The sequence below is a fragment of the Herpailurus yagouaroundi genome, unplaced genomic scaffold (assembly GCF_014898765.1).
Source record: "Herpailurus yagouaroundi ecotype Mexico unplaced genomic scaffold, PumYag 159, whole genome shotgun sequence".
Taxonomy (NCBI): domain Eukaryota; kingdom Metazoa; phylum Chordata; class Mammalia; order Carnivora; family Felidae; genus Herpailurus; species Herpailurus yagouaroundi.
In genome coordinates, this window is record NW_024412400.1 from 38573447 (window position 1) to 38592615 (window position 19169).

The window sequence follows — 19169 nt, forward strand, 5'->3', positions numbered from 1 at the left end:
TCTCCCCACTCCTTCTCATTTCCATCTCATATGTCATTTTTCTCTCTACTCCTGCCTCCACTAATGTAAGTCTGTTTTGAGAGGATCTTCTCTTTCCCTGGTGTGTCTTTCTCCACACGAAGCAGCAAAACACCAGGTTCTTATCTCTTCTTTTCGTAGGATGAGGACAGAAAGAAGATGAATCCTTATCTTCTGACTTGCCTTTTTATTCCTCCCCCCATTTTTGAGGCTTTTCACGATTGTGTGTGTATGAAAGTGTGAAAGGAGGAGGCTGTTCCACTCTGCCTGCCTTAGCTCTCCCTTCTCTGGCTGGCACACCCTCCCAGCCCACCAGTGTTCTCTTCTTTCTTTCAGTGGCTTGTGTGCCAGTCTCTATGGCTTTTCCTGGGCCACAGGACCCTTGTATCTCTCTTACATTACCTTTCAGTGCCTACTTCACCTGGCATTTCAAGTATAAAGGCTTAGAGAACTGCCAATTAGCATGAGCAGAGAAAATGTCTTTATCTATCATGTATCTATCTATCTATCTATCTATCTATCATCTATCTACCATCTATAATCTATCTATTTTAGGGGGAGAGAGAGAGAGAGAGAGAGAAAGAGAAAGAACACTAAAAAGTGAGCATGTGAGTGGGAGAGGGGCAGAGGAAGAGAGACAGAATCTCAAGCCGGTTCCACATTCAGTGCACAGCCTGTTAGAGGGCTCAATCCCATGACCCTGGGATCATGACCTGAGCCAAAATCAAGAGTCAGAAGCTAAGCTGACTGAGCCACCAGGTGCCCGAAAATGTCTTTAAATAAAGCATTGGTTGGGGCGCCTGGGTGGCGCAGTCGGTTAAGCGTCCGACTTCAGCCAGGTCACAATCTCGCGGTCTGTGAGTTCGAGCCCCGCGTCAGGCTCTGGGCTGATGGCTCAGAGCCTGGAGCCTGTTTCAGATTCTGTGTCTCCCTCTCTCTCTGCCCCTCCCCCGTTCATGCTCTGTCTCTCTCTGTCCCAAAAATAAATAAATGTTGAAAAAAAAATTAAAAAAAAAAAAGCATTGGCCAACACAATCATACTTTATGACAAAAGTTTATTAGGATTAGGTCAAATAGAAAACTTCATGCTTTGCCATTTGCATATTTACCCGGAATGACCAGATTATACTTAGCTGAGTATAAAACAGTTTGTGCCCCTGGATCCTACTGTTTGGAAGAAAATCAATATATGTAGCAGTGTGTCTGACACCACCATGGTTAATAGCCTAACAACTGGTTAGCAAAGCATATGTTATTTTCAAGCTTTGGGCCTGAGGAAGACATCCCCTACCTCCTTCAGAAACAGACCCATCATAGCCTGGGCACCTAAGACTAGAGCCTGCTTTTTCGGAGTCTAATATTAACATCTGTATTTCAAGAGAAGCTAGGCTTGAGGTATCTTTATGGCTTAAAAGGCACAGATCATGCAGCTGAATTAAAAGCTATTGTGTCGGTCTGTCTGTCATGGGCTATGAGCCATATCTTGTAAGAGGAGTCCCCAGGCTGCATCCTTGAGTCTTCAGTATGGTCTATGCATCATCGGCTCTGCTCCTCTAGCTTCTGCTCTTGCTAATCAGCTGTGGGTGTTGGGTCTGGAAGACGGGTTGGGACTCCTGCACTGTCTCCTGCCACGTGGAGAACAACCTGTGCTGTGGAATCTCATTACTCAGCGTACAGAGGGGACCTGCCACAGGGCTAAGGAGTGACTCAAATGCAAGCAAGGACGGGGAGCCTTGTTCTTCAGGTAAAATATAGTATGGAGAAAAGAAAACTGCTCTTCCTGGAAGGGTCCTACCAAGTTGGAAAACGGAGCTGCATTTAGCGCAGGGTACACCCAGCTGGAACTAACCCTTTGATTCATTCCATGGGAGAAGCAGCTTGACAAGAATGCCCATGAGAACAGTGGGTCGCCACACGGCACGGCTTCTGTGAGGCCATCAGCAGTGGTATCGATCCCTTGTCTGGGCTTTGCAAATAGCCCTGAGGTCATTAAGGGCACGTGGGAGTCTAGGTCTTTATTAATATACAAATAATCAGGTACTAAATAACTTGGCATAGCCTCCAGCTTAGAAGCCAGATGTTTATGCTCAGAAACTTTTTTCCTTATTTTTAAACTCTCCCTAATGAAGGGAATGAAATCCAAAATTGAAGCGAAGGCCTGGAGAGCTGCCTACTGAACGGAAACCCCTCAGACACAAGGGTATCTGTTCCTCCCTTAACAGCAGCGAGACTCCTGACTCCCTCGCTTCTCTGCCCTTCCCACCCCACCCAAGTCGCTAATAAAAATGGCTGCTGTCTAAAACTTAAATTCAGTTGCAAAATAGAGAGGGGTGATAATAAATTCTCATTTCTTTAGGCACCAGAGGATACTTGTGACAAGGTTTTGATTCTCTTCAATTTGTGCTCTTACTGCATTTTCCAGCTTCTATTCCCCATGCTGCCTCCCCAGCTTGGCTTGTATCTCTCAGTGAGCCTGGCATTACTTGTGATTACGTCTGCACTGTTCACCACTAATTCAGCTGGGACTGACCCGGAGTCTGCTCAAGCTTGAGTTCGTAGCCTCCTAGGCCGAGATCCCCCTCGTAAATGTTGTCTTTGCTTGGAGTCTGCGGTGAAGCTTTCTGGTCCAGACCCAGCCCTGCAGGAGGACTGCAGGGCGAGGTGGCTTGCTCCTGGTAACTCATGGCCAGTTCGTCCTGATTCACAATGCATTCTACATCTTCCTCTTTTAGCTGCTCCTGGATTTTGGGAAGAGAGAGAAGTCACTTCATGATGAAGAAAGCAAGAGCAGTCTGACAGTGTTAGAAAGTAGGGTGTTTGTTTTCCTTTCTTAATGGCCCTGTCTTGCCTTGGCTGAGGTACCTGCTGCAGGCAGGTGTCACGTTTCCATGTCCGTGGGCATGGTGGAGCATTTCCCCTGGAAGACCTGGAGGCATAACACAGCCATATGGGGCCTCCAGGCCTAAGGTGAGAATTGGTAGAGAGCGCGTGCTAACCGAGTGCCTCCTTGGGTTAAGGGAGTTAAAATAAAATTCAGTGGATTTCTTGAACTGGTACATAACTAGGTTGAGAGGAGTCAGGAGTTAGGAGAATCTTGGCACCTCAGAGTACGGAATGATTCTCAGTGTTGGTTTTGGAACACTCCTGCCTATCACGAAATTCTCAAAAGGCAGTTTCTGTTACATTTTATTTGAAAAGTGTGTCCTCACAGCATGCTTCTTGGGATGGGTATCACAAAGCTAAAAATGGTTGGAAGTCACCATAGTAGATAATGGCAGAAACTAACTAGATCTGACCAACGTAGTTTTCCTCAGACAGAGCTTTCCTTGAAGGAAAGAATTAAGATTTCAACTCTTCCTTCATTGGCTTTGGGAAGACCATACAAAATCACTCATAGAATGAGCCCTGGCTAGGTGACTGAGGTCAGTGGTTTCCAACGTTAGGCCGTTGAATCCCTTGGAAGGCTCATGGAAGCACAGATACTGGGCCCCAAGCTCAGAGTTCTGAGGTGTGGGGGGGTGCTGATAATTTGTATTTCTAGCAAGTTCCCAAGTGATACTGAGGCTGCTGGTCTGGGGACACACTTTGAGAACCACTGCCTTAGGCCATTGTGTCCTGAGCACATCTGAGACATTTTTCTCTGTTTATGCAAGGGAGTGCATAAACCTCCAGCGGGACAACCTCCAGGGGCGCCACACACTCCAAGGCTTTGCTCCTCTCCAATCCCTGATGCTGGTTTGTTTGTAATGATTCTAATTGCTTTTCAGCATTTTTTATTCCACTCCCTTGAGCTATAAAGCACAGGCCTAATATTCAAAACCTCAAAACACAGCAGTTTGTGAGGACATGTTACTTCTTTTATGTTTTCTAAATTCATTTTATGGTTAAAAATATTGATTAAAAAAAACTGTATTCTTAAAAGAAGAATGAGCCCACATAAGCAACATCTGAAAGGAAAAGAGAAATGCTTCTTGGTGCAGTGAATTTTAAAACGCTTCCTCCTCAAGCTGGGAAGTAATAGCCCTGAGGTTCCTGGGCTCATCGGTATTCACCAAGCCCGGCCCACTCCGGGCAGTTACTCACCCCATAGGCCTGCGGACTGGTGAGCAGCCGGGAAATTGGCCCGCACCATTCAGGTAACGTGGTGGTCAACGGAGGACCAGAGTGGGTTAAAATTGGTTTCAGATATCTGTAAGGCCTGTTAAGGAATACTTGCCAAAAGGAAGTTAGAATTTAGTTTCACACACAGCACAAACCTTTGCATGCAGTGAAAGAGACAGTTATGTTCACCTTTAAATCCCCTACTCCCTCATTTAGGAGGCAATTTGGCCTGCAAAAATTGCTGTTTATAATCTTTGCTCCACACACTTTTCCAGCCCTCCTGGAGGTCTTTAATCATGAAGAAATGGGGACTGGGCCAGCCAACATCAGAGAGAGGGGTGAATGTTCCTCTTCTCCTCCCCTCCCCCCACCAATGTCTCATCTGCTTAGAGAATGCATTCTTAAGAATTATCTTAAAACAATAGCATAAAAGATTGTGTTTTCTTAAAACTGCACACATAGCTTAAACCTCCAGTAATTTTCACAAAGAAGCAAGAGGTATTTCATAAAATGTTCAGTCACTTTAGGACTGGGTAGTGAACATTGATTGTTTTCCAAAATACTTTATTTTCACTATTCAACACAGGCACTTTATACTTCATACATCAATGCGCTTCTATACAAAATTATGTAAATAAGCTGGTGCCAAGTTCATTCTATTGTCTAGCACCTGTCTTTCTTATCTCTTCATCCCAAAGTGCTCTAACAAGTTAAAAGAAAACCCTGTTCATCTAAAGCTGTTATATTTCCCTCCAATCTAGCAATAGTGAAACCCCTAGAGTCTGCCTCAGGTTGCCTTATTATTTCTTTTTTTTTTGCTCAAAGGAAAGTAGTGGAATTATTTCCCCATTCCATCAGACACAACTTTTAAGCTTTATATTATTTCCTCTGCTGGAGAATATTTCACCTCATCAACTTTCTGAAAAGCTATAATAAATAGAGAAAAGGAAAAATGGAAAGCGGTTAACTTCGTTTGGCTTATGAAAATCTGAAGTCATCCCCAGGCACTAAGGATGTGAGAGGACCTTGGAGATGGCTCTCCTGGAACCCATCTATATCTGGACACCACTCTGTCCTTCCTGTGATGCCCGAGCATGTGACAGCAGAGGGAGATGCAGCCTACAGGGGCCAGGAATCTTGTTGCCTCTGGCTTCAAATCCTTCCCCATCAAAGTGGTGATGAAACAGGAGATACTCATGAACACAGTCTAGTTATGATGCAAGGAGAGCTGCTTAAGAGCATCTATAATTCCAACTGAAAACGGAAAACTTGGCAATTCCTTTCACACGGGCAGCTGTTGTGCTCAGTGAAGGACCAGAGAAGATGTCAAAGTTCAGAGCCTGGCATTCCCTGTAACATTTTTTGAGTATGTCTGTGACTCTGGAAAGCCTGTGATGGTCTTCCATTAATTTTCATTAAAATTGTTATTTCCTTCATTGTATGGATGAATGAATGGAAGCCTAGAGATATAATGATATTAAGTAATCCAAAAGCTCCCATTGCTATTTGAATCTGCCACCATCATCACTAGCAAAAGATAAATGAGCAGGGCAGAATCATGCATGTGACCAGCTGGTTCTCTAGAGAGAAACGCTTGCAGACCTTATCCCTGCTGACGAGCTGTAGACCTTCTCACATAGGGGCATGTGAGGATACATGGTCTTATTAGGGTTTATGGTGTGAACAGGTGAGCAAAAAATACTTTTGTAGGGAGGTGAGATGGGTAAGATAGATGTATAACTGTAATGTGAATCAGGGAAAATCCAGCCAATTTTATTTCAAGATGGAAAAGTGACAGTAAGTATGCAACATTTTTAGAGATGTCATATTAAAAACAAAAACAAAGGGGCACCTGGGTGGCTCAGTCGGTTGAGCGGCTGACTTCGGCTCAGGTCATGATCTCATGGTCCGTGAGTTTGAGCCCTGCGTCGGGCTCTGTGCTGACAGCTTGGAGCCTGGAGCCTGTTTTGGATTCTGTGTCTCCCTCTCTTGACCCTCCCCCGTTCATGCTCTGTCTCTTTCTGTCTCAAAAATAAATAAACATTAAAAAAAAAATTTAAGGGGCGCCTGGGTGGCGTAGTCGGTTAAGCGTCCGACTTCAGCCAGGTCACGATCTCTCAGTCTGTGAGTTTGAGCCCCGCGTCAGGCTCTGGGCTGATGGCTCGGAGCCTGGAGCCTGTTTCAGATTCTGTGTCTCCCTCTCTCTCTGCCCCTCCCCCGTTCATGCTCTGTCTCTCTCTGTCCCAAAAATAAATAAAAACGTTGAAAAAAAAAAGAAAAAAAAATTTAAAAACAAATTTAAAAACAAAAACAAACCTGAAGAGATTTGTCAAGGCTTTAATTGTTTCAGAGAGGCCTGGGCAACTTTCTCTATTTGAGGTTCTCAGAATATTGAAAAATTAAATTATATAACACCAAAATAATGTTACAAAAGTAAGGCACAAATTTAGAATTGTGTAATGGACATTTTCTTGTTTTAATCCTGATGAGGTATCTCTTTAAGTCTATGTGTAATGTTACTGGAGCTAACACTTAGAGGCGAAATTTTAGCTTTTTTGAATGTGAGGCCTGGACCCCAGGGGGTACCATTTGGCCTCTTTTGGATAGGTTCTGGGATTTTTGACTCTCAATGCCTTGGCATAACTGTTGTCTCTGCCACTTTCTGTGTGAACTGTGGTCTAGTTATTTACCTCTGTGAGCCTCAAGTATTGTTGTGAATATTAATGGGAAACAACATTATGCAAAAATGTTTTTAAACTCTATGTGCTATTCACATGCTATTTATTTTGTTTTAAATAATTATTTTCTAAGCAATGCTTCTGAGAAACTTTTGTCTTGATCATTGTTCAGATAATAGTGGGGAGATGGAACTGAGGGTAGAGAGGAGAAAATGGCACTCCAGGCATTTGGTGTGGCCTTGGGGGTCACAGGCTAGTTAGCAGGTGGGACATTTAAGGTACCCCGACATCAAAAATGGCTATTTGGGTCAAATTTTGTTGTATAGGCAGCTAGTGTGAGGTGGTAGGTGACAGGTGGGCAGAATTTATTGATGTATGACTCTTCTAGGAAACTGATGATGTTGTTTTTGCTGCTCTGATGTCTCAGTAGCTGTGAGTTCAAAGGAATGAGGCATACCCTGTGTGGCAGTGAGCGGAATGTGCAAAGCACCACCCCTAGCCATGGTGCACGTGCAGCAGAATCTATGTCAAACATCTCGGTTTGCCCAGTGCTTATCATATATCCTGTGCTCAGTGGATGTTTGTTGAATTTCTGATATAGGAAACTATTCTGGGGTGGTATGAGTGATGGAAGTAGATCCTGGGTAACTGTGACAAGAGAAGATGAAGGGGGCAGATAATAGCCAACGAACGAGGTTTTTCTGAGGATAAGAGGCTAAGAAAGGTTACGTTGAAGATGGACCTCTTGGGCCTGAGTTATTAGACTGAGGGGACCATGAAAAAAGACTGGTAATGGCATGAACTGAAGTGGTTAAAAAATAATCTGCTTTCTTATTCATTTGCTCCTTCATACGCTCACATGTTTTTGTTTTATGTGCCAAACTGGTGAGGCATCCACACAAGGACATGGACAATTAATTGCATTATAAAATGGAAAGCTTCCTGGTGTCCACACTGTGGTTTCCTTGAGGGCAGGCCTGTTCTGTTCACCTGGATACAGTGCTTCGCACATTTTAGATGTTCAAGAAATAGCTGTTGAATTAATGAAGACAACAGGCTCAGAGAGAGGAAAAGAATTGCTCAGTGGAACCCGGCCAGATAGTTAATGGTGGCGCTGGGCCTGTGATCAAGGACATTTCCATCACACGGGGCATCTTTCTTCTGCTACAGAGACACTGAATGACAGGTCTCATCTGATTGGACAGCTGATTTGGAATTGAGGAATCCATGATTTTCCGAGTTCTTTATTGCTGAGCACTGTCTGGAAAGTGGCTGGATCTCCAGGGTTACCTTAATTATTAAAGAGTAAGAAAACTCTTCTGATCTACAAAAAAAACCCATGCTGCTGATTTCGCAAAATGTGTTATTTTTTTTCATCAAGTTCTAGTATATGTTTGGGGAGGGAGATTCCCTGTTGGGTATTTTTGGTACAGCTAGTTTTCCTTCTCTAATAAGCTAGAAATGTATCGAGATGAAATGTGAAGCTCTGGGGGGAAGAAAACAATGACTTTTCACATCTAAAGGGCCTAGGTTTGGGAATAGCAGTTTGGTTCAGGAGATGTAAGTAAAAGCTGGAATTCCATCCAGAGTTAACACACGTGTAATAAGGAAGACAATTAACAGATGCCCTTTTCTTTTTTGACCTGAGCTATCAGAAGGTCCAGAGCTAAATTTAATGCTTAACTGAACTAACATCTAAAATACCCGGCAACACTGATTTCTTTCTCTTTTTTGTTTGTTTGTTTTTAATTATTTTAAATCCCCATGTTTTACCCATTAGTTGCCAAAACTAATGAGTGTACAGCCTGCTCATATGCTTCATATGACATGGTCTTACCTAGACTAGTGAGATGCAAAACCCCAAGCAAAGATGCAGCTCTACAAATTAGTATCCGCCCCTTTGAGGAGACTAAGCCCCGTTGCCCCCTACCATGGACTGAATGTCTGCATTCTTCCCAAATCCATATGTTGAAGTCCTAACCTTCAATGTGATTGTTTTTGGAGATGTTCTTTGGGAAGTAATTAGGGTTAGATGAGGTCATGAGGGTGGCCTCCATGATGGGATTACTGCCCTTATAAGAAGAAATACCAGCGTTTATTTGCTCTCACTCTAAATGTCCACAAAGAAGAGGTCATGTGAGCATAAGTGAGATGGTGACCATCTGCAAGCCCAGAAGAGAGTTCTTACCAGAACCTAATCATGCTGGCACCATGATGTCAGACTTCTAGCCTCTAGAACTGTGAGAAAATAAATGTCTGTTGTGTAAGCCACCCAGTCTATGGTATGTTGTTATGACAGCCTGGGCAGACTAACACACTCCCTCTCTCTGGACCTCTTTAAAAATCTCTTAGAGTCCTGAAGACCTATGTTCTATCCTGGCTTTCTCTAAACTTGCCTCATTCTGAAGATCATCTTGGACATTTGTTAAGAATTCAGATATCCCAGGGGCACCTGGATGGCTCATTCGGTTAAGCGTCCGACTTTGGTTCAGGTCATGATCCCACAGTTTGTGACTTCGACCCCTGCATCAGGCTTTGTGCTGACAGCTCAGAGCCTAGAGTCTGCTTTGGATTCTGTGTCTCCCTCTCTTTCTGCTCCTCCCCCACTCATTCTCTCTCTCTCTCTCTCTCTCAAAAATAAATAAACATTAAAAAAAATTTAAGAGTTCAGGTTTCCAAGTCCTGCCCTGGAGATTCTGATTTGGCAGGTCTAGGAAGTGGCCTGGGACTCTGTATTTTACAGATAGTCTATATTTTAAGCGCCCCAGATGACTGGTGATTAGGCAAGGTTGGAACACGATTCTCTTTGGAGTATTACCCTCCATAGGAGATTCAAATTTTAAATAGGAAGAAAAAGAACATAGTGTCTTACATCTACAAAGCCATCATTTTTAGGGTGAAGATAGTTATGAGGTAAGCCCATTTGGCCCAGAACCCAGGCCTATCTAATGTAATGACCTTTGCCATTTGTTCCATCTTGTCTGGGGGATGGGTCGGATAGTTGGCTCAAAAAGATGAAGCCTTGATGATGTTACACCTGAGATTGAATTAATGAAGTGTCATGTCTGAGCTTGTGTAGGAAGACTTTGTGTATATTGGGAGCATTTGCATGTGCTTGTATGTATAAGTTTGACAAATGGTCTTGCTATCTGAATAAAATACTCATCACTGCACAGCTGTGTCAAGAACAAAAGCGCATTTAGCTCTCTATAGGCTTTTCAAGAATATACTCTGTGCTCTTTCATTTATAAAACATTTTCATATGTCTTATTTTCTCCTTACAACTGTAGGTAGGAGCTATAGTCCCATTTTACAGATCAAGAAATGTATAAACAGATGGTTTTTCAATTCTCTTCTAATCTATTCTTACCTCCTTTTCCAGGGTGCATTTAGCTTCCAGTTCTGGCTTGCCATCAGATAGTCAGGGATCAATGACAGGTGGGTGGGGAAAGATAAGTACATCCTGTAGTGGAAGCCAACCTTGCCCTCTAAGCCCATACATGCCGGCAGAAAACCAGGTCCCACTTACTATTGACTTTCTGAGTCCCACACTGTTATTTGAGTCCCACACAGCATCCATGAACAAAGCCAGTAGAGGATACACAAAATTTTACATATCCTATCACTCTTTGCTTCTAATATACAAATTACACCCCTTCTGCTTTGTTTCTCAGGAAATATGGCCTAACAAATTGACTGTGTTTTCCTTCTTTCCTTTGCATATATCACATTTCACAATTGAACACTCACTGTCTTGCCATTTTGGGTGAGTCTGCGATGAGCCATTCTGCAGAGAGCTGGCTGGAGGTTCAGGTTGGAGGAAGGCTCTAAGAGCCCAAAAAAGAAGCCTTCTTCTTTGAGCTATTTCATCTCTCTCTGTTCTCTCTACCTCGAGGGAGGACTTCCAATTTTGTACCAGGCACTTTCAGAGAACATAGGAGTAAGATCCTGTCTTTGCAGCAGTCACTCTATTTCAAGAACAAGCTATCAAGATGGCACCTTCTACTAGGCTATTCATGAAGTTACGGTTTTAAAATAAGGAAAAGGCAGAAACCCTCTTTCTCTACACAGATGAACATATACTTCTTTGGTTGACAATTCTAACCTTTACCATCTTAAAGGAAATTGCTCTAGACAACTGCTGGGGCAGAAAGAAAGCAGCAAATGCTAGGATAAACACCTGATGCATAAGCAGAATTGCCTGCAGTAAGCCAGCAAGGAGTGACCGTATCCCCCTTCGGCCTGGTCTCTGAGCTCTGCTACTCATATGTCTAATCGGTGAATGGCTCTCCTTTCAAGGCCAAGCTGGTATGTCCCTTTCTCCCAGCAACTTTCTCAGACATGCCATGCTGAGCTGCTTCAGTTCCATGGCTGTTCTGTAGCAATGTGTATCTATCTCTCTGGTAGCATTTATCACATTGTCTGGAAGCTAATTGTTTACATCTCCATCTTCCTCTAAGCTCCTTGAGGGCAGGAACTTTATTATTATTTAACAAAATATTTATATTGTAGAATGGAAAAGGGATACATCAAACCTCACCAATCCAATATATAGCCTAATGGATCGTTATAAAGCAAGGAAATCACCCAGACCAGGAAACAGAATTTTGTTACCCAGACCTGAGGCCCCTTCCAGGTATCTCATCCTAATGCAAACTCCATTCTCTCCCCACAAAGAACTACAATCCTGATTTGTACACTAATCACTTCCTTGAGCTTTTTTTCCCCTTTAATGTTTGTTTATTTTTGAGAGAGAGGGAGAGACAGAGCATGAGCAGGGGAGGGGCAGAGAGAGAGGGAGACACAGAATCCAAAGTAGGCTCCAGGCTCTGAGCTGTCAGCACAGAGCCCGATGCGGGACTCGAACTCACGAACCGCGAGATCATGACCTGAGCTGAAGTCAGACACTCAGCCGACTGAGCCACCCAGGTGCCCCATTAAATGTGTTATTTCTTTTAATCTGTAGATTCCTCCTCCACCCTTTTAACTTCTTTAAAATTTATCTGCTGAAGAACCTAAGCAATTTGACCTGTGGACTTCCCATAGTCTGAATTTTGCTGATTGCAAACTCAGGTGCTGCCCAGCATGTTCCTCTGCCATTGGTACTTCCTGTAAGTTCCTAGCTGGATCCAGAGATTGGATTCAGATTCTCTTCCATCCCGTTGGCAAGACTGAGAAAGGCACCTCATATCTGGTTGTGCCTCTTGGTGTGATTTGAGCAGCCTCTAATGTGTAATGCCTATATCTATTTGCTCACTGGGGATTGAGAATAGTGAAATTCTAATTATATATTTTTTATTATTTTATTAGTAGAATCCTTTTATAAAGAGACATTTTTCATTTATTCTATTGAGATATTCAGTGAATAGTCAAAATAGGAAAGACAAGATAAATGCCTGATTTATTCCATCTATTTATCAGTTTTCCAGATGTTTGGTTATCATCCTCTGAAAAGGACTGATTCTTTGTTTAAATATCATTATAAAGTAATGAATTTAAATGAATTTGATTGCAATTATTATCATTGTTGAAATGCAAACTGACCCATAGTTGGTCAATGGGAGTCTTTTCAAACTGACTCCTGAGTCCTATTGACATGATGCCAGTATCTTTGATAGCTTCTTTCTCATCTGTATGACAACTTGTTCTAGGCTCATCTTGAACATTGCTTGTTTCTGACCTCAAACCAACCATTTCTCTGAAATTCTCTGATTTCTTTTAGTGAGAAATGGTATTTTAACAGCAAAATCTGGGTGCCAAGGGTTACAGTTTATAGTAAGGTACTGTTAAGTGTTCAACAACTCTTTTTTTTTTTTTTTTTTTTAAAGCTAGATTTGTAGCATTTCCCAGTTTCCATGGTATAAACACTCCCATTATGGCTGATTTCAATATGTCAACATGAAGTCCCTGAATGTGGAGTTGGGACAAGATGTGTACAATCTGTTCTCACCAGTTAGTGCAGACCAGCTTCAACATGCCACTGGTTATATATCTCATGAGTTACTATGGATACGTCCAATTCAAGTTCAAGATTCATGTTCTGATTCTCAAGGACATAAGGAATGGTAGAATTAGAATAGTCCATAATTACTCATTTGTTTTATCCTTTATTAAATATATAGTAGTCTCAGAATAATAATACTGATAGAACCACCATAAAAATTACATGATACTTTAAAAAACTTCTGCATATCCTCCCTATATTCTAACCTCTCATTAAAAAAAAAAAACCCTATTGTGCAACTATATGTAGTTATACTATATCCACATTGTTAGATCATATAGCCATTACATCCTACACCCTCTCTCTTAGCTCTTGTTTAGTCCTAGCTCCCTGGGTAACTATATACTTAATGCTCACCTTCCTGCCTTATGTCAATGTTTTTCTAGTCATTTTGATTGTTTGAAGCTTGTTTTTTATTAGATTCCTCAGGAAGAACTCATGGAAAAATTCTTGAGTTCTTGAATACTGATACCAAATTGTGCCTTTTATATTTTGAAACTCTGTTTTTCTGGAAACAAAATGATTGGCTTATCACTTTCCTTATTTGATTATCTTACATATGTTTCTAGTTGTTTTTTTTTTTTTGACATAAGTAGTTGCTACTGAAAAACATAACGCAAATACAATTTTCTTTTCTTTATAAACCACATGGGCTTTTTTTCTAGATGCCAAAAAGACATTTTATTTAAAGTTCATTAATTTTAGTAAATTTTTTCTGATGTTGGTTGTTCTAGGTTGATAGTCTCAGGTACATGGTGTGATCTTTAAAATGGGTAGTTCCAAATGTTTTAAATGTGTTGTATTTCAGCAAAGTTCTCCTGCATTAATACTTGTTCTGTTTCTTTGCTTTGCTTTTTTTTCCTCAGAGACTCCTATTTTCTGGATGTTTAATCTTTGGCTATCTTCAATATTTGTCACTTTCCCTTGAATCCTTTTTATCTTTTTCTTCATTTCTGTTTGATGTAAAATTTTTTTCTTTCCTTTAACCTACTATAAGGTATTATCTGTTGTGTTTATTTACTTTTTTATTTCTTCTAATTTACTATTCATTTCTGATATGAGCTTTTTCTTCATTTTAAATTACTTTCAGGGTTTTTTTCTAATTCTGATTCATGTTGTTCCTTTATGTCATCATTTTCTTACTGTTTTAACTTGTTTTATTATAGCATATTATAGTGTTGACCTAGTTGTGGCATGTCCCTCTGGCATGCTTTGACTGTCAATAGGGATATTATTCTGTTATCTCCTTTTTTTCTTACAATAACTCTCTATGGGATTTGACTTCTGTACTTTTCTGTTGTTGTTTTTTTTTAATCTAAAATTAGTTTTCCTTAACTTATAGAAGGAGGCACTATTCAGGAAAGCTTTTTCAACTTCATAGGGCTCTCTCCTCTGTTGTTTTTACATAGTGGTAAGCATGAGATTTTCTCATCTGTTTTCCTCCTCAGCTGATCTGGACCTTGTCTTTCCTTCGTCACTATTGTCTTTGTCCAGCTCAATTTTGATTTTACTCCGGGTAGCTACTCTTGAGTGCAGGACCCTGATCTTGAAGGGTACCCTGGTGGATCCATTTTGAGAGCTCCTGACTGCTCCAGCCCTTCAGTCCTTCTTACTGGGACCTTTCATTTACTCCTGGTAGAGAGGGCAATACCCCCACCCCCACTCCCACTCTAGTTTCAGAGATGTTTATCAAATTAGCCCAACTACCCTCTTCAGGAAATACTATTGACTATTTAGGAGTTCTTCTGTTTTCAGGTCCATCACATACTACCCTAATTGCTTCCTTTTCCCCCCTTCACAGACACTTGTGTTAATGGTGGTTTGTCTCTACTCACTTGTAACTTGGGCTTTGTGAGAAAACTTGTTTTCTCAAAACTAGTTTTGATTTGAATGTGTCCATGGATTTTTGGTTTTATTATCTAATTATTCTGCCTATTTTTACGTAGGCATTTGGAGGGATTGAAAGACTGCTGTTGATGCTTCCCAGAATGGAGAAGTGGTTCTTCACCTTCCTGGCCTTGGACTGAGAGCTTTGAAAATTTGCCCACATGCTCATCATTTGCATACAATTTCACATGACATTTCAAAGTGTTCCCAGAGGTCTTGAAATGCATCCATGCTCCTCTAGAGGTCCTGAGCTAGGAAACTCTGGTCAGGAGCAATTAAGTATTAAGAATGAGGACAGACTAAAGGCTGATAAAGTGGGGTACTTTTTACACTATTTGTATTGGAAGTTGGTTTTCTCAGTGATATCTCTAAGATCTACCTATCAAATGTTAAGATAATTCTATTGGTTCTTTGGTTCCAGACAGACAATCCAGAGACAGAAAAAGGGCAGTGGAGTTTGTGGAAAGTTTAAAGGAAATACAAGAGTGGTAGGATGCCGAAGCAACCAACATAAGTAGGGCAAGTGGACATCAAATAAACAAGGGGAATGTTGGAATCATGAGGCCGGAGATAAACCTGAGAGCTCATTTGATCCACAGTCTTAGTTCTTAATAGAAAAGAAAGTCTAAACCTGGGGTTTTCTCCAAGTGTGGTTACTTGACCATTTGCACTGGAATTTCCTATTTTGCTTGTTAAAATGCAGATTCCCAGGTCCTTGACTATGACCTGCTTGGGTGGGAGTTCTACTAATCTGCATTTTACCAATCCCCTAAAAACCACCGGTCTAAGTGATGCAGAGAAGAATGGCATCTGGTCTCATGAAGGACTCTGGATGTGGAGGTGCCACATTTATGAACTGCATAGTATAATAATAATAATAATAATAATAATAATAATAATAATATTTATATCACCTTTATTATTGTTTTTTTCTCCTACTATTGTGTCCTCAAGAACTTTCTCTTTGGACACAGGAGATCAACAGATTTCCAGTGATTTTTCCTGACTATCACATGCATTTGAAATTCACTGTGCCACACGGAATGCTACATTTGGCTCAAGTTGTTTTGAGAGAAAAGAGTTCTGGAGTAAAATGTTGCTGCTATTCACATGGAATAGGTCTTGGCTTTTAGTGGCCTCTGGTTAAAGGAACTGCCACCCAGATCCAGACCCCCTCTGTCAGCTCACAATGATTTGACAACAGACCTTTATGGGTCACCTCCCTGGCGGTGTGTCAGAGAACTGGGCTTTGGGAAGTTTCTACTCCAGCATTCCAAGTCTTCACTCTGGTTTGGAGGGAAATTTCTACTTGATTTCTTCCTCCAGCATTGATTGCATATGGTTTTATGAATGCTGGAGTCTCAGCTGGCTACCCCAGTATTCACATTTAAGACATAGGTGGCCAGCCCCGCCCTAGCCCTCTCTCAAGTCCCAGAAGAGTGTGTGTCTGAGGGGGACTGGTCTCCATGTAAGCATGGACAGGGATTCCTTGGGAATGCATAACTGTTCTCATCTTCTACCCCTGGGGAAATAGGAACAGTCCATTCTGTATCGGCAAGTGGAGCCTATGGGTCAGGACTCTCAGAGCATGAAGTTAAAGTAAAAACTACCTTCAATACTTTCATGGAAAGGGAGATAGCAGACACCAAATACAGATGGCTGAGGTTCTGGCTGCTGTGATTGTTTCTCAATTCGAGCAAAAGTCTCCAACTCTTTACGCCTTGATTTTCTCATTTCTAATAAGACACATGGTGCTATGTTAGGTGTTGGTTGGGTAACTATTTAGCGATTGCAATTACCTTGTGTATTTGTTTCCCAGGACTGCCATAGCAAAATACCACAAACCACATGGCTTAAACAACAGAAATGTATTGTTTCACAGTTCTGGAGGCTGGAAGTCTGAGATCAAGGTATTGGCAGGCTTGGTGCTGTCTGAGGGCTCTGTCCCATGCCTTTCTCCCTGGTTAGGGCCAGCAATTCTTGGTGCTTGTTGGCTTGTAGCTGTGTTACTCCCATCTCTAACTTCATCTTCCCATGTTGTTTTCCCTGTCACTTCGCATGATTGAAGTTTTCTTTTTTTTTAACATTTTTTTTCAACGTTTATTTATTTTTGGGACAGAGAGACAGAGCATGAACGGGCGAGGGGCAGAGAGAGAGGGAGACACAGAATCGGAAACAGGCTCCAGGCTCCGAGCCATCAGCCCAGAGCCCGACGCGGGGCTCGAACTCACGGACCGCGAGATCGTGACCTGGCTGAAGTCGGACGCTTAACCGACTGCGCCACCCAGGCGCCCCTTGAAGTTTTCTTATAAGCAAACTGGACCCATCCCATTCCAGTATGACTTCACCTTAATTATTACATCTACAATGAACCTATTTCCAAATTAGGTTACATTTCAAGGTACTAGGGGTTAGGACTTCAATATATCTTTTTTTTTTTTAGGAGTAATTTGGCCCATAACATCCTGCTTCTTCTGAAAAATCCCAAGTCTTCGGTTCATTTTTAATTTTTTTCATAGTAGTTAAAAAGACAGGCTGGGTGTGAATCATAGCTTTGCTACTTATTATCTATGAGTGGGAAAATTTCCTAAACTCTTTGAGCCTCATTTTTGTCATCCCTAAAATGAAAATAGCTTACAATAGTGACCTCACAGGGAAGAAGATTAAGTGAGATGAAAATAGATACAATTTTTAGCACAGTTTAGGGCACATAATAAGCACTCAATAAATATTAGTTAACATTATTATTATTCTTTTACTGTATCCCTTAAGGAGTTTTGTGAGTATTAGAAATATATTTCAAACATCCCCAAGTCAATTTACTCATGAAACACCCATCACATATCCTACAGATTTCATAATATTTCTTGTGCTGGTTGCTGGAGCCCTGAGACAAATATTGCAAACTTTCTCTCAGAAGATTCCCTTCTATTCTTGGAGCAGTGCCCCCACACAGGGTGCCCAGGGAGGCATTGCTCGTTGTTTCCTGACAGCAGGATTTCTGTGGAGCATTTACATTGTGAAGGTCCTCATAGGACCCTAACAGGACAGGAATGACCTGTCTGTAAGAATGAGGCGCTTGCTCAGAATGTGTTTGCTTTAAGATCACCTTAGAGCACCTCTTTCTCATCATCACATTTGTTTCTCTGGGCCATGGTTGTCCTTGAGGCCATTCTAACCTTCCAATACTCTAAGGACACCTTCTCTGACCTTTTAGCAAACTCAGTAGAATGCATGCCCTGTGGCTCTTTGAGGAAGACAAAACCTTTTCTTTCTCTCTCCCTCCCTCTCCCATCCCTACCCCAGAAATGCTGGCTGCTGTAACCCACTGAGTTTGTTATAGGTGTGGGCATCAGGGTATGTGACATTAGGTTATTTTTGAGCTATAAAATGAAGCCCGTTCAGGAGACATTAGAAGCTTTATTTCCTTTGACTGAGGAGATACAAGAGGAGAGCTCTTTGTTGTTACAGGGTCACGTGTCATAAATAATCTCATTCCCCTCTCCAGGCACATTTTTCTCTCAGATGCAATCACTTTCAATTTTTTTTTTCTTTACCTCCACCCCCTACCTGGAAATACATTTTACAATTGCCACTCAGTACATGCCCTAACATCTGCTCAATCATACATATATAACACTAAAAATACTTCTACGATGCACTTGGATCTATTCCTATTCCCTATCCAATCCTATCCCCTACCCTATTCTATCTTACCCCATTCCATTCCACCTGTCTTCTGTTATGCTTATACTAGATACAGCTAGTGTGCACCAATATCCAATCCTCCTCCTTTTTCAGGTACCTGAAGTAGGTATATCAGCTTCCTTGAAGGAGGGGTGGGGGTAGCTATATGACTAATTTTAGCCAATGTGTATGGTTCTAAGTGACTAGTGTCACTTTTACATGGAAACATAGACTGAAGACCTCTATTTTGATTAAGCCATAATTCTGTAGGGCCTGCATGCAACCTTGTTGACTTCTTCCCTGCTACCATGACCCAAGGAGGCCTCAGGCTGAGATAGTGGAGCCACAGATCAAAGCTGCTTGGATCACTGAATTGTCATGTGGAGGATAGTGGCTGTAAAGAGTCATCCACATCCTTTGTGGCCTTTAAGTGAGAGAGAAATAAACTGCTTGATGGGCCACTGAGATTTGGGAAATGTTTGTTACCATGGTATAGTCTATCCTGTTCTGACTAATACACTGCTTCTCTTCCATTTCATTTGTTGTTTAGAAATGCTGGTTCCAACCCGTTATGGGTAGCCTCATACAGTTTGCAAATCATTTTCCCAAAGCATCTGCCACATCGATAACCCCAAAATAGAGACGGAGAGAGGACTCTCCATAGTGGAGGGAGAACATAGACGACCACTGTCTGTCCTCAGGGTCCTAATTTCTGGAGTTGGTGGACTTCAGGAATAAGGGCTAAGTGGTTGTGTGACTAGGGTCCTAGAGAGTTAGGTTACAGTTGCTTCAGT

General features: G+C 41.7%; 1 protein-coding gene across 6 annotated transcripts in view; it reads right to left on the minus strand.

The window, feature by feature from the left end:
- Positions 1-1056: 1056 nt before the first annotated feature.
- Positions 1057-19169, minus strand: part of SLC9A9 (solute carrier family 9 member A9) — a 711221-nt gene continuing 693108 nt past the window's right edge. For all 6 annotated transcript variants that reach the window (XM_040480405.1, XM_040480404.1, XM_040480402.1 and 3 more), the window contains 2 exons: positions 4102-4207; positions 1057-2756 (listed from right to left, as the gene is read on the minus strand). In XM_040480405.1, the coding sequence (XP_040336339.1) occupies positions 2529-2756; positions 4102-4207 (334 nt within the window). In that variant the 3' untranslated portion in view covers positions 1057-2528. The remainder of the gene's footprint in view (positions 2757-4101; positions 4208-19169) is intronic.